At 23.0% G+C, this 15376-nt stretch overlaps 5 protein-coding genes across 5 annotated transcripts; all 5 read right to left on the minus strand.

Annotated features, from left to right (window-relative positions):
- Positions 1-2040: 2040 nt before the first annotated feature.
- On the minus strand, positions 2041-2343 carry PCHAS_0301000 (conserved Plasmodium chabaudi protein, unknown function; the record flags this gene model as incomplete). The annotated part of the gene is made up of 1 exon (XM_730458.2): positions 2041-2343. One exon carries the CDS (start codon positions 2341-2343, stop codon positions 2041-2043), a length of 303 nt encoding a protein of 100 aa, XP_735551.2.
- Positions 2344-4365: 2022 nt separating this feature from the next.
- On the minus strand, positions 4366-5548 carry PCHAS_0301100 (CIR protein; the record flags this gene model as incomplete). The annotated part of the gene is made up of 3 exons (XM_016799298.1): positions 4366-4437; positions 4542-5396; positions 5534-5548. The coding sequence occupies 3 exons, from the start codon at positions 5546-5548 to the stop codon at positions 4366-4368; spliced, it is 942 nt and encodes a 313-aa protein (XP_016653135.1).
- A 2670-nt stretch (positions 5549-8218) lies between these two features.
- On the minus strand, positions 8219-9538 carry PCHAS_0301200 (CIR protein; the record flags this gene model as incomplete). Its single annotated transcript, XM_016799307.1, has 3 exons — positions 8219-8347; positions 8453-9388; positions 9524-9538. 3 exons carry the CDS (start codon positions 9536-9538, stop codon positions 8219-8221), a joined length of 1080 nt encoding a protein of 359 aa, XP_016653136.1.
- Positions 9539-10334: 796 nt separating this feature from the next.
- Positions 10335-10619, minus strand: PCHAS_0301300 (conserved Plasmodium chabaudi protein, unknown function; the record flags this gene model as incomplete). The annotated part of the gene is made up of 1 exon (XM_016799314.1): positions 10335-10619. The coding sequence occupies one exon, from the start codon at positions 10617-10619 to the stop codon at positions 10335-10337; it is 285 nt and encodes a 94-aa protein (XP_016653137.1).
- Positions 10620-11969: 1350 nt separating this feature from the next.
- Positions 11970-15154, minus strand: PCHAS_0301400 (CIR protein; the record flags this gene model as incomplete). The annotated part of the gene is made up of 3 exons (XM_016799322.1): positions 11970-12509; positions 12612-15002; positions 15140-15154. 3 exons carry the CDS (start codon positions 15152-15154, stop codon positions 11970-11972), a joined length of 2946 nt encoding a protein of 981 aa, XP_016653138.1.
- Positions 15155-15376: the final 222 nt, after the last annotated feature.

Consider the following 15376-nt stretch of genomic DNA (forward strand, 5'->3'; position numbering starts at 1 on the left):
TTCCTCATGACATATTGGTCTTTAATATTATTTCCAATAAATGAAAAGACATTTTTTTGTTTAAATTATAATATTTAATAAATAAATCAATATGATTTTTTCTAATTAAATGATATATTTGGTGCATTTATATTTAATCAATATATATATTATAAGCTCATTTTTAAATATACAATAATCTTGCTTATTTCCTAGCATTTCCTTATATATAAATATAATTAATCAATAATTTTTGGTGCATATATGATTTTATTTTTAAAATTAAAAAAACATAATATGAAAATTAGGTTAATCGACCTATTACAATTAAAATAAATTATGGAAATTGATTAATTCTGGAGTAATTGTTAGTATATATATATGTATATCATTTTTTCATCCTTATGAACTATTTAACATATAAATGATCAAGAAATATATTTTAAATATTAAATCAAATAAATGTAATTTAAATATATTATTTTTTAATTTTATAATTGCGTTCATATTTGTTTAGGATAATGAATTAATTTGAAAAGCAATATAACATGTGTTACCATTTTAAATATACTTTTATACTTATAACCTAAAATATATTTTGTATTGAATATTTTATAATATCATATTAGTTATTTTATAATGTAAAAATATTATTTTTAACGAACATATGGAATTATTATTATTATTTTGCTTGATAGCGTTAATTCTAATATTAGTACATTAAAAGTATACTTAGCTAAAAATTGTAATATTTCATACGATCTTTTGTACGTACAGTTATAATCTTATCATATATTTAAGAATATATATAATGAATTTATATCCATATAGCGTATCAAATAAGTATAATATATATTTTCGTGTTTAGTAGCATACTAATCCATTATGATTATTATTATTATTGTTACTGATATATCACTGTATGCTACAATGAGATAATGAATGCACTAAAAGGAATACTTTAGACCAATTAATAATATTCCCTGTTCCATTGTTGCAATGCATAACATTTTATAGCATATATATTATTTCGTAATAACAATATATTTAAATTATAAAATTGAGAATTTGCATATATATGATATCCTAATATATATATTATTAGTTCAAATAAAATTTATTATTATGTGCGTTTTCGATAAAATTAATACTAGTATTTAATTATATGAAATTTTTACAATAAAAAAATATTTTAATATTAGTTATAATTATTAAAGAAGAATATGATATGAAAATTTATTAATATATTTATATTTTATCTTTTAACCATTTTAAAATATAATTTATTTATACATCAGAATTATAAAACTTAAATATTGTATATATTGTTCAATTTTTATTATGTTATTAAAAATGTTAGATGCATAAAACATCTTTTATAGATATCGTTGTATTGTCGAATCTCGATCAATATTTCATGCATCTATAGTTTATGGCTATCTATTATATATTGTAATATCTTTAATTAACTTTAAAACACACGTATTCATATTAATATGTATATTCAAAATGAATTTTATTATAATCTAAAGGTATATATTATACTTTATGGAAATATATGCTATGTGACCCCTTTCATATTGTGGTTATGCCCCTTTTTTGGCTGCGTATTTGGATTTCATTTCGGGATTAAACATACAGAGATGGTACATATATTTAATCAACATTTATAGACAAATAAATATTATCAAATTATAAACAATTTAATAAAAATATAATCATAACCCAAAATATAGTTCCCATAGTACACAACTCTGACCCAAATACGAGTTTCCAAAAATACACCTTTAAATCTGAACCCTTACTTTATAATAATGATATATATTTTTTTTACATCTTCAAAGTTTTAAAAAGTTAATATAATAAAAAAAATTATATAAATATATACGCAATTACATTTACATAAAATGTGGAAGAACAAATACATACTAATATTATTACTATTATTACATAATAAATAAATTAAAAGCATTTCTTCTACAAGAATACAGTCCTATTTTCCTAAATTGGTTCCTATTATATTTTGTAATAAATCTAACCGAATAATGAAAAACCACAACCCTAAAGCTTGATAAATTTCTTAATGGTGTATTTCGCTTTTCGCCTTAATAAAAAAATAAATGATATTGCTAAACCTCCTAACAATAAAAACAAGAATACAACTGCGATGAGTATTGCATTATTCATGAAGCCGCTGAACGTTTCATTAAAAACTGAAAATTTCTCGGTTGTGCCAAAACTAGTTCTTGAAATAGCCTGATTAGATGTAAATTTAGAAATCTCAGTACGTATATCCGAGTTATTTTCACTATGTCTGACATCTATTAAACTTCCACCACTCGATAAAAGGGAAGATGAGGGCATACTTGTTGGCATTTTATCCACATTTGGTTCCACTACTGATTCATATCCCTCATTATTATCGTTTGGTTTTTTCGATATTTTGAATTTGCTTGTAATTCACGATTTAACCTTTCAATATCATGCTCAATATATTTTAATTTGGATAATATATTGCTATATTTGTAATTCGTTTCACCAATATCTATAATTTTTTTAGTATATATTTTTTCTTCTTCATAATTGCTGTCTTATATTTATCGAAAAATTCGACCTCGATTCATAAAAATCATTTACGTCGAAACAATTTGGTTACATATTTTAATAACTTATTATTTCAAAAAAATTTTGAGATTTTTGGAGAATATAAATTTTTCTCTTTTCTTATATCGCATTAATACTTCAAAAAAAAATTATATTAGCATGTATTAATATATTGCACATAATTTAGCTTATTGTTTCTTAAATTAAACGTAATTTTTTTATAAATACAGATAGCAATATAAAGGTTGTGTAAATTTAATATACAAATGAAAAAATAATTATATTCTTAATAACCAAGCGAAACAAATAGCTTGCATTTTTAGTATATTCCAAAGTTCAAAGACCACTATATTTTTTTTAAATATCGAGTATATTAATTTTTAGCGTGATTTGTTTATTAAATAAATCTATTGTATATAGTATGCGAATACGTCTTGATATTCATTCTCAAAATAATTATATTTATTACTTTGTGTATTTTAAGATTATAGTATTTTCAAATAAGTTACACGTTTCATTTTCTATGCAAATTGTATAAATTTATTTATTTTTATTTAATATAGATAAATTCATGATCCATTCTAATATACCTATAACTTTATTTTTATTCCTATGTACTCAATTTAGAAAATTGCCGTATTGTGCAATTTTATAATATGTTCTGAGCATCTTTTCTACGGTTTATAACACCAATTAGTACTGAACCCATATTTATTTAGCTATTTATAATCTTAAATAATTCTTCGAATGCATATTATTTTTAAAATAATACATAGTAAATATTAAATGCATAAAAAATAAATAACTATTGATGAAAACTTTAAGTATAATATAAAACTATGTGTAATTAGGTTGTTATATTATATTTAAGAGGCGACGAGTAAAATATATTTGTTCTTTTAATATATAAATTTAGATAAATATTCGCTATATGTTTTATATTGTTCATTTTATCTTATATTCTATTGTTATTGTTGTCAATGTATATGCATTAAATGATTTATTAAAAATTATATATTTTGCTAATTCTATGATAAAATAATGCTATTTTATTTTTAAAAAATGATGATTTACTAAGCACTGATAAAATAATACATGATAATATGGAATTATAAAAAGACATTTAACATGAATTGAGTCTTTAACCCTTTCTCCATCGATCCAGGTTTTTTAAATATAAAACAGTGTATCCTCAAATGTATATTTAACAAAATATGTAACGTTGATACCTTTATAATACACTGCTATGTATCATTGATTTATTATTTATTCAATAAAACATATATTTATATATCTTTGCAGAGAATACTATTATATTTTTTATAATTTGTTACTAATATTTATAGAAAACAATTGTATGTAGCATATAATAGATATTCAGTGGGGCATTGTTTATATTTTTTATTCATTCATTATGTTAGTGATGCTTGTATTCTTATAATTATATAAATATGTTTTTAAATTATAATTATGATTTTAGTTACGCATAATAATAGTAATAAAAAAATTTACATATTTATAATTTTAATACTTATATAGAGTTTTTAAATCAGGCTCATAGAATCTGAACCCCCAAATAAAAGTCGTTAATTAAATTTGTCATATAAATAATTGTTTTTTCTTTTATAAACAAAAAATATAAAAAAATAAATGATACAGAATTATCCTGTATGTGTTTGTATATATTTAATAATCCCATTTTTCATCAATGTAATTTATAATTATTCTGATTGGGTCTTTTCGATGAATTCATTTGTAGTGCCCTTTTTTGTTTTATCTTCATTACACAAATTTATAATCGTTTGCATATTTTTTTTTTGAATTCAGCTTTTTTCGCTGTCTATATGTTATATACTAACATAAAAATAAAAATATATAATTATTTGCCTTTTATACACTCAAAAAATATGTTGTAATGCATATTTTTTAAATTTATTTTTTTGAATTGTAATACTTACCTTATATGAAATTCCTAAAATAATGGGTATTAAAATAAATGGAATTGCAATATAGGGTAGCTTATTTCCATTATTTATACCTGTGAGGATTCTTAGTTGACCTAGTAAACCAATTTTGTGGGTCGTAACTTGTTTTGTTCCTCCAATTGCCGATTCCTTACCATTCAATATTTGTGTTAAAGATTTGCAATAATTCTCACAATTTTCTCTTCCTTCTGGCGGCTTCAATTCTGGAAGATCCTTTTTATTAATATTAGCTTCTCGAAAATTTTCATAATCTTTTTTTAAATTTGACAATACACTACAATATGGACTACAAAGCTCTCCCCAGGGAAAACTATTCATACATGTACGATACGAATCAGCACATTTGTTAGCAGATTTTATGCATTCACTGGTCTTTGAAGGGTCATTACATATATTAATTGTTTCACATATTCCTTTAAGGAATTTATAAAGATTGGTCAAGTATATAGAATGAAAATTCATCATATCTTTTTTTTTTTCTATGGATTTACTATGTTCACTAAACCAACTATTATTTTTTATAAAGGTGTTGTAAATATCATTTATTCCATGTCCTGCCTTCGTATTTTCCTTAATTTTAGAACTAAACCATAAAATAGCGTATTGAGCAAGTTTATCACTTTCTAATTTGTTCTCATCAACATTCTCAAAATTTTTTAGCAATGCTATAAAAGCAGAGCTGAGCAATTCACCATCATTATCACATTGTCCTTTTTCTCCATTTCTACTGGGAGAACAATAAGTTTCGAAGATCTTATCCTTATACGTATACTTTTTATTTTTTTGATCGAAGACAATATTCTCATCGACAAAATTAATTTGTTCACACTACGAATATATTTACGAATTAAAGAAAAGAATGTATTAATATAAATGCTATTAAAATGAAAATTAATATAATTTATAGGCAACTCAACATATGAATAACATGTGAAAAGCATATTTTATTTAAAAAATTTATATACCACTCCCTTAGACATTATAATAGAATTTAATTATAAATATTACACCTAAACAAATATGTGTTACTTGTAAATATATATGTGATTAAGCATATACTTACTATTTTTAACAATTGAATTAATATAAAATAATAATAAATGTGGTTAAAAAGAATATTAAATTTCTTTATGTCTATTTAGCTAAATTCCCTTAATATGTAATATGTTCAAACATTCTAATCATATAATATAAAAAATAAACAAATATATAATATTTTTGTCAATATTCAGAATATTCCTATTACATAGCTTTATAACCTTGTAATAGTTTAAATAAAGTATATCTCCTAATTATTATATATTTTCACATGGATTATAAAAATGTATTTTTTTGCTTTTATAATAAATTAATTTAAAATGATTGTATTAGTATAAATATTTAAAGAACCAAACATAAATTGCTACCCGAATTGTTCAAAACATGATTGTGTCTCATCATTAGACACCCTTAATGACTTATATAAGTTACTATTCCTCGTGGCATATTGATCTTTAATATTATTTCCAATAAATGAAAAGACATTTTTTTGTTTAAATTATAATATTTAATAAATAAATCAATATATTTTTTCTAATTAAATGGTATATTGGGTGCATTTATATTTAATCAATATATATTATAAGCCCATTTTAAAATGTATAATGACCTTGCTTATTTCCTAGCATTTCCTTATATATAAATAGAATTAATCAATATTTTTTGGTGCATATATTATATAATTTTTAATATTAAAAAAACATAATATGCAAATTAGGTTAATCGACCTATTACAATTAAAATAGATCATGGAAATTGATTCATTTTGGGTAATAGTTAGTATATATAAAATGCATATTATATTTTCATCCTTATGACCTATTTAATATATAAATGATCAAGAAATACATTTTAAATATTAAATCAAATAAATGCAATTTAAATATTGTAATTTTTAATTTTAGGATTGTATTCATATATTGTTTAGAATAATGAATTAATTTGAAAAGCAATATAGCATGTGTTACCATTTTAAATATATCTTTATACTTATAAACTAAAATATATTATGTATTGAATATTTTATATTATTATATTAGTTAGTTTATAATGCAAAAATATTATTTTTAACGAATATTATGAAATTGTTAATATTATATTGATTAGCAACTTTAAGATCATGACACCATAATAAAGTATACATAGCTAAAAATTGTAACATTTCATACGATCTTTTGTACGTACAGTTATAATCTTATCATATATTTAAGAATATATATAATGAATTTATATCCATATAGCATATCAAATAAACATAATATACTTTTCGGATTTAGTAATATACTAATCCATTATGATTATTATTATTATTATTATTATTATTGTTACTGATATATCACTGTATGCTACAATGAGATAATTAATGCACTAAAAGGAATACTTTAGACCAATTAATAATATCCCTTGTTCCATTGTTGAAATGCATAACATTTTAGAGCATATATATCATTTCATAATAGCACTATATTTAAATTATAAAATTGAGAGTTTGTATATATATGATATCCTAATATATATATTATTAGTTAAAAAAAATTATTATTATGTGCGTTTTCGATAAAATTAATACTAGTATTTAATTATATGAAATTTTTACAATAAATAACAATTTTAATATTAGTTATAATTATTAAAGAAGAATATGATATGAAAATTTATTATTATATTTATATTTTATCTTTTAACCATTTTAAATATAATTTGTTTATACCTCAAAATTATAAAACTTAAAATATTGTATATGTAGTTCAATTTTTATTGTGTTATTAAAAATGTTAGATGCATAAAACATCTTTTATAGATATCGTTGTATTGTCGATTATCGATCAATATTCCATGCATATATTTTTTATGGCTATCTATTATATATTGTAATATCTTTAATTAACTTTAAAACACACGTATTAATATTAATATGTATATTCAAAATGAATTTTATTATAATCTAAAGATATATATATTATACTTTATGGTAATATATGCTATATGACCCATTTCATATTAATGGATACAATCATTTGGAGCTGCATATTTGGATTTCGTTTCAGAATTAAACATACAGAGGTGGTACATATATTTAATCAACATTTATTGACAAATAAATATGATCAAATTATAAACAATTTAATAAAAATATAATCACAACCCAAAACATATATCCCATAGTACAAAACTCTGACACATTATACGAATTTCCCAAACACATCTTTAAACCTGAACCCTTACTTTATAATAATGATATATATTTTTTTTACATCTTCAAAGTTTTAAAAAGTTAATATAATAAAAAAAATTATATAAATATATACGCAATTACATTTACATAAAATGTGGAAGAACAAATACATACTAATATTATTACTATTATTACATAATAAATAAATTAAAAGCATTTCTTCTACAAGAATACAGTCCTATTTTCCTAAATTGGTTCCTATTATATTTTGTAATAAATCTAACCGAATAATGAAAAACCACAACTCTAAAACCTTATCAATTTCTTAATGGTGTATCTCGCTTTTCGCCTTAATAAAAAAATAAATGGTACAGGATGATCCTGTATGTGTTTGTATATATTTAATAACCCCATTTTTCATCAATGAAATTTATAATTATTCCAATTGGTTCTTTTCGATGAATACATTTGTAACGCCATTTTTGGCTTTCTTTTTGTCACACAAATTTATAATCTTTTTCATGTTTTTTTTTTTCATCCTTTTTCGCCATGCAGGTGCTAAAAACTAACATAAAAATAAAAATATATAATTATTTGCCTTTTTATACACTCAAAAAATATGTTATAATGTATATTTTTTAAATTTATATTTTTGAATTGTAATACTTACCTTATATGAAATTACTAAAATAATGGGTATTAAAATAAATGGAACTGCAATGTAGGGTAGTTTATTTCCATTATTTATACTTGTGGGTATTACTGATTGAGGTGTTATAGAATTTGATTTATCCATTTGGACGCTTATGCTACTTTGTGGTTCTTCTCGACTATCAGCTAATTTGATTTGTGATCGAACTGGTAAGCTATCTTCGGAGGTTGTAACTTGTTCTGGTTGTTCACTTGTCTGCTTCTTAGACTCGGATTCTTGCTTTTTTTTTTCACATAAGCTATCACAACTTTCTATTCCATTTGGAAGCTTCATTTCTGGGAGATTATTATGATTTTCTCTAAATTTATCATAATCACTTTTCAAATGTGACAATACACTACAATATAAATTATAATTCCTTTTCCAAGGGCAATTGTTAACACAGTATTGATACAAGCTAACACATCTTTCAGCAGATTTTATGCATTCATTGGTGCTTGAAGACTCACTACATTTATTAATTGTATCACATATTCCTTTAAGTAACGCATAAAGATTGTTCAAATATGTATAAAAAAATTTCATCATATCTTTTTTTTTATCTGTGTCCTGACGGTGTTCAGTAAACCACTCATTTGTTGTAATCATGTCATAAATATCATTTATTCCAGCTTCTATCTTCTTATTTTGCCTGATTTTATAATTTAACCACAAAATAGCGTATTCAGCAAGTTTATCATTTTTTAAATTATCCTCGTAATCATCAATACTCTTAAAATATTTTAGCAATGCTATGAAAGCAGAGGCAACTTTTAGTCCATTACTATCACATTCTCTCTTTCCTCCATTTTTCTTGGCAGGACAAAAAGCTTCGAGGATCTTATCCTTAAACATATAGTCTTTAGATTCTAGATCTAAGACAATTTTCTCGTCAGCCTCATTAATTGCTTTACACTACGAATATATTTTAAGAATTAAAAAAAATGTATTAATATAAATGTTATTAAAATGAAAATTAATATAATTTATAGGCAATTGAACATATGAATCACATGTGAAGACCATATTTTATTTAAACAATATATATACCAATTCCTTAGACATTATAATGGAATTTAATTCAAATATTAGGATTAATTTCCACTAGACTAATCTTAAATAAAACATAAAAACATTACATGTAAATAAATATGTGTTACTTGCACATATATATAATATATATATGATTAAGCATATACTTACTGTTTATAACAATTGGATTAATGTAAAATAATAATAAATGTGGTTAAAAAGAATATTAAATTTCATTTATGTCTATTTAGCCAAATTCCCTTAATATGTAATATGTTCAAGCATGCTTAATCATATAATAGCAAAAATAAAGAAATATATAATATTATTGTCAATATTCAGATTAGTCTATTACACAATTTTTATAACCTTGTAATAGTTTAAATAAAGTATATCTCCTAATTATTATACGTTTTTACATAGAAAATAAAAATGTATTTTTTTGTTTTTATAATAAATTAATTTAAAATGATTGTATTAGTATAAATATTTAAAGAACCAAACATAAATTGCTACCCGAATTGTTCATAACATGATTGTGTCTCATCATTAGACACCCATAATGCACTTATACAAGTTATTATTCCTCGTGACATGTTGATCTTTAATATTATTTCCAATAATGAAAAGACATATTTTTGTTTAAATTATAATATTTAATAAATAAATCAATATATTTTTTCTAATTAAATGATATATTGGATGCATTTATATTTAATCAATATATACATTATAAGCCCATTTTAGAATATACAATAACCTTGTTTATTTCCTAAAATTTCCTTATATATTAATATAATTAATCAATAGTTTTGGGTGCATATATTATTTAATTTTTAAAATTTAAAAACCATAATATACAAATTAGATTAATCGGCCTATTACAATTAAAATGGATCATGGAAATTGATTCGTTTTTGGAGAATAGTTTGTATATATAATGCATATTATTATTTTCATTATTATGATCCATTAATATATAAATGATCAAGAAATATATTTTAAATATTAAATCAAATAAATGTAATTTAAATATATTAATTTTTAATTTTATAATTGTGTTCATACCTTGTTTAGAGTAATAATTAATTCGAGAAGCAATATGAGTTACCATTTTAAATATACCTTTATACTTATAAACTAAAATATATTATGTATTGAATATTTTATATTATTATATTAGTTAGTTTATAATGTAAAAATATTATTTTTAATGAATGTTATGAAATTGTTAATATTATATTGATTAGCAACTTTAAGATCATGACACCATAATAAAGTATACTTAGCTAAAAATTATAATATTTCATACGATCTTTTGTACGCACAATTTTAACCTTATCATACCTTTAAGAATGTATATAATGGATTTATACCCATATAGTGTATCAAATAAATATAATATATTCTTCTTACTTAGTAGCCTACTAATCCATTATGATTAATATTATTGTTATTTTTGATATACCATTGTATGCTACAATGAGATAATTAATGACTCAAGAGAAATACTTTAAACAAATTAGTAATTCACCTTGCTTCATTGTTTTAAACTATAACGTTTTATAACGTATATATTATTTCATAATAACAATAGATTTAAAATATAAATATATAAGCTTGCATATATATAATATCTTAATATAAATATTATTATTTCAAATAAAATTAATTATTATTTGCCTTTTCGATAAATTAACATTTAATTATATGAATTTTTCACAAAAAAAACAATATTTAAATAATAGTTATTGGTAATGTATTTTACTATTTTATATGCATAAGTACATAATAATAACTCTAGTTCTATCTATCATATTATTTATAATTATTAAAGCATAATGTGCTATGAAGTCTTATTAATATACTTATATTTTGTTTTTTAACTATTTAAATTTAATTTATTTATACCTCAAAGCTATAAAACTTAAAAAATATTGTATATATGTTCAATTTTTATTGTATTATTAAAAATGTTAGATGCATAAAACATCTTTTATAGATATCGTTGTATTGTCGAATCTCGATCGATATTCCATGCATCTATATTTTATGACTATTTATTATATATTTTAACGTGTTTAATTAATCTTAAAAACACATATTGACCTGAAGATATATTATACTGTAGGCAATTATTTCAAATGAATCTAATTATAATTTATAGCTTCATATATAAGATTACTATATAGTTTGGTTGGAACATTATAATTTAAATCAAAATAATAGTGACAAAAATAATATATTTTACTAAATAAAATGTTTCATAAAGTAAAGAAACATATTGCGTTATTCATAATTCAATATAGCTATGGGCTAGCATGTCTTATATATAGATATCCAAAAATTAGCAATAAAATATAAAATGTGAAGTTATAATATTCCGCATTTAATATATATGAATGAATTAAATGGAAGTATTATAACTTATGGAAAATATGCTATAAGGCCCCTTACATATTTATCATTCTATAGTGTTTCTTTTTCTTTTGTAGACAAAAAAAATTAACAAAAAAAGCAAATTAATAAATGGCATAGGATCGGCTTTCATAAATTTGTATATATTTAATAATGATATTTTCTCATTAACTGAATTTGCAATTATTTTCGTCTTTTTTCTATCGCTTGAATTTATAACTGATTTTGTATATTTTTTTGTATGTTCTGAATTTATAGTTATATGTGTCATTTGTTTTTCATCCCATGGATCTATCGCCTTTTTTATTGGCTTGATATTATCATCTGAATTTATAGTTATATATGTCTTTTGTTTTTCATCCCATGGATTTATCGCCATTTTTATTGGTTTGTTCGTATCATCATAATTCATAATTATCTTCGCTATTTTTTTATTATCACCTGAATTTATAATTATATTCGATTTTTTTTCCCTATCAATTGATTTTATAAATGTTTTTTCCATTTTCCTTCCATCAACCAAATTTATAACTTTTTTTGTGATTTTTTTTTTCTTCGATTTTTTTCTCGATCCAAATGATAAATACTAAAATAAAAACAAAATAAATATAATATATTTTTTATAGCGTAATTATGCATTTGCGAAAAAATTAAAAAATGATATATTTAATAGTTGCATATTATTTACCTTAAACATAAATGCTAAAAAAACAAATATTGAAATGCCTATAATACCAATACCTATTATGTCACATTTTTTATTTGATCCTATACACCATATTGATGGTTTTTCGTCCATTTTAACGTCAGCTACAGTTGTGCTTGATAGTGTTTCTTGTTTCGATTCTGATATACTTGGTAGAATACTTGTTGAACTTCCAGAAGCGGCTGATCTCTTTCTTCGAGATTTTTTGTTTGAACCACCATTTTGTCCAGGAAATGTGATTTCTATTGATGACATAGATGTCTCAGCCTGTTCACCTGTTGATACAAATTCAGTTATTGGTATTGTTGTAGTTGTTCCATGCGCTAAAGGTGATAAAGTTATGGATGGTTGTAGTACTCGTTTTGGAGATGATTCTTGTGCGTTTGATGGTGTAGCTGATGGTGATGATGATTGAGATGGTGGTAAATATGATTTAGTTGCTGGCGGATTTGCTTCTCCTTGCTTAGATGCATTTTCCACTTCCCCTAAACTATTGAATCCAACACCTGGACTTCCTGATTCAATACTATGATCTGCTGATGCACCATTTGGGGTTCTTTGTTTAGTGCCTAGGTTTTTTTGCTCACTACTTGTGTCAGCTGTTGAATATTTTATATTATTTATTCCAGGGTTTGCATTACCTTTGGTGCTTCCTACTTCATTCTGGGTATCTGGTGATTTTTCAGATCCATTTTGGTGGTCATTTAAGATTTGAATTTGGCCAATTGTAGAACCTACTTTTTGTATAATTTGTTGATATTTGTGAATTTTTTCAATAATATCATTAATCTTAGACACCACTATTTCTTGTATATGATCTTCAATTTTATTAACGACATCATTAAATAGTGAACTATATGTTCGGAAAAAATCTACAGAATAATCTATAACTTTCTTAATATTTAATTCTTTATTGGAATCCGACGATTCTTGTGTATCTTTTGATTGTGTTGATGAGGAATCTGTGTTTTCTGTTTTAGTGGTTTCTTTTTGATTCTCTGAATTGTCTTGTGATGCACTCCGTTTCGTTCTTTTTGCTGACCCACTCTCAGTATCTGGTAAGTTATCACTTAAATCTCCTGTTATATTCGTAGGTTCTATTGTTTTATTCGTAGATTCCACTGCAATATTCTCAGATTTTACTGGTATTTTTTCATTAGTTGACTCTGGCGGTGGAGATAGCGGTGCATTATATTCCCGTATTTGAGGAGTCTCTGATAATGATAAATCCCTTTTTGATCTATTTTTTACGATTTCGGGTTTATTTGCATGATTTTCTGATATACTTTCCACATCTTTTGATGTGTCTTTAGCATCTACTGAAGCATGGTTATTATTTTGTGGCACTTCTTGAATCTCTTGTGAAATTTTTGGCAATATTTGAACTTGTGAATCACTTTTTTGTGAAATATCTGATATTTTAGGCTCTGGTGCTTTAGGTTCTGATGGTTGACTTTCCTTTTTAATAGATTGTATTGTTTCCTCTTTAGCAGGTTGCTGAGTATTATTTTTAGTAGATGAGTTCGTATCATTATTAGTAGGTTTCTGCGGTTCCTTTTTAGGTCCTTTATGTTTTTCTTTGCCATTTGATGAAGATTTGAATACCCCCATTATGCTTTTTGGTTTATATTTTGTGCCATGTTTCTGAAAAAATAAATGCACTCTTTTACACCCACTACTTTCAAATTCCAATTCTGGCGGACTATATTTATAATTAGATATTGAAGGAAAATCTGAAAATTTTATTTTACCATGTTTACCTTGTTCAATTTTCTTATTAACTAAGATTTTATATTCATCATATGTTTTTTTTAAATCAACTAATAATTGAGCATATGGACTACATCTAGAAACCCGCTGTTTAAGGAAATGATAGGTTATATGGCATTTCTTATCAATCCCCTCAATTCTTTTAAGGTCAAATTCGGATTTTTCATTTTCCAACAATGCATTACATATATCCATAAGTAAATAATAAAATCGAGCCATCAAAATAATATTACTATCCTTCCAAAGCATTTTATCATCCAATTTTTCCCACCAACTAAAATTATCTCCAGGTTTAACTATAAGCTCCTCATAATAATCATTTAAACTGAAGGAATAGTCATTATTTACCTTAAGAAATTTGTCAGCTAGCCACATATAAATGTATTCATAATCTAGATTGCCATTATTATTACCGCCCTTTTGCTTATCATAATTTTTTGGCAATTCTGCAAGTAAATAACCGCATAAGGCGCCAAGTCTATCATAATTAGTATTACATCCTCCTTTAGGACAAAATTTTTTATATGAGTCAGAATTATTAAATTTATTTACATTGATATTTCCCTTGGTAAAAAGCTTGTCAACATCAATAAATAATTTGCACTAATAAAATTTTTAAAATTTAATAAAAATATATATTATTGAAATTGTTATTAAAATGAAGTTAATGATAATTTATAGGCGTTATAACATCCAGAAATATAAAGGGAAACATTTTTATTTAAAAAAATTGCATTTACCAATTTTGTTTCCATTATAACAGTGTATTGTTTTAATCAGCAGATTAAAGAATATCATATTAGTTTATATATGTAACACACCATAATATGGGATATGCTTGTCTTTTCTATATAATTATTATATGCAATTAAACTTATATTATATTTTTAAAATATAAACTAATATAGAATAATAATGCAATAATATAGTAAATTAAAATATGTTTAAAGCATTTTGGGTTATATATAATACATATA

The sequence above is a fragment of the Plasmodium chabaudi genome (genome assembly GCF_900002335.3).
Source record: "Plasmodium chabaudi chabaudi strain AS genome assembly, chromosome: 3".
Lineage (NCBI taxonomy): Eukaryota > Apicomplexa > Aconoidasida > Haemosporida > Plasmodiidae > Plasmodium > Plasmodium chabaudi.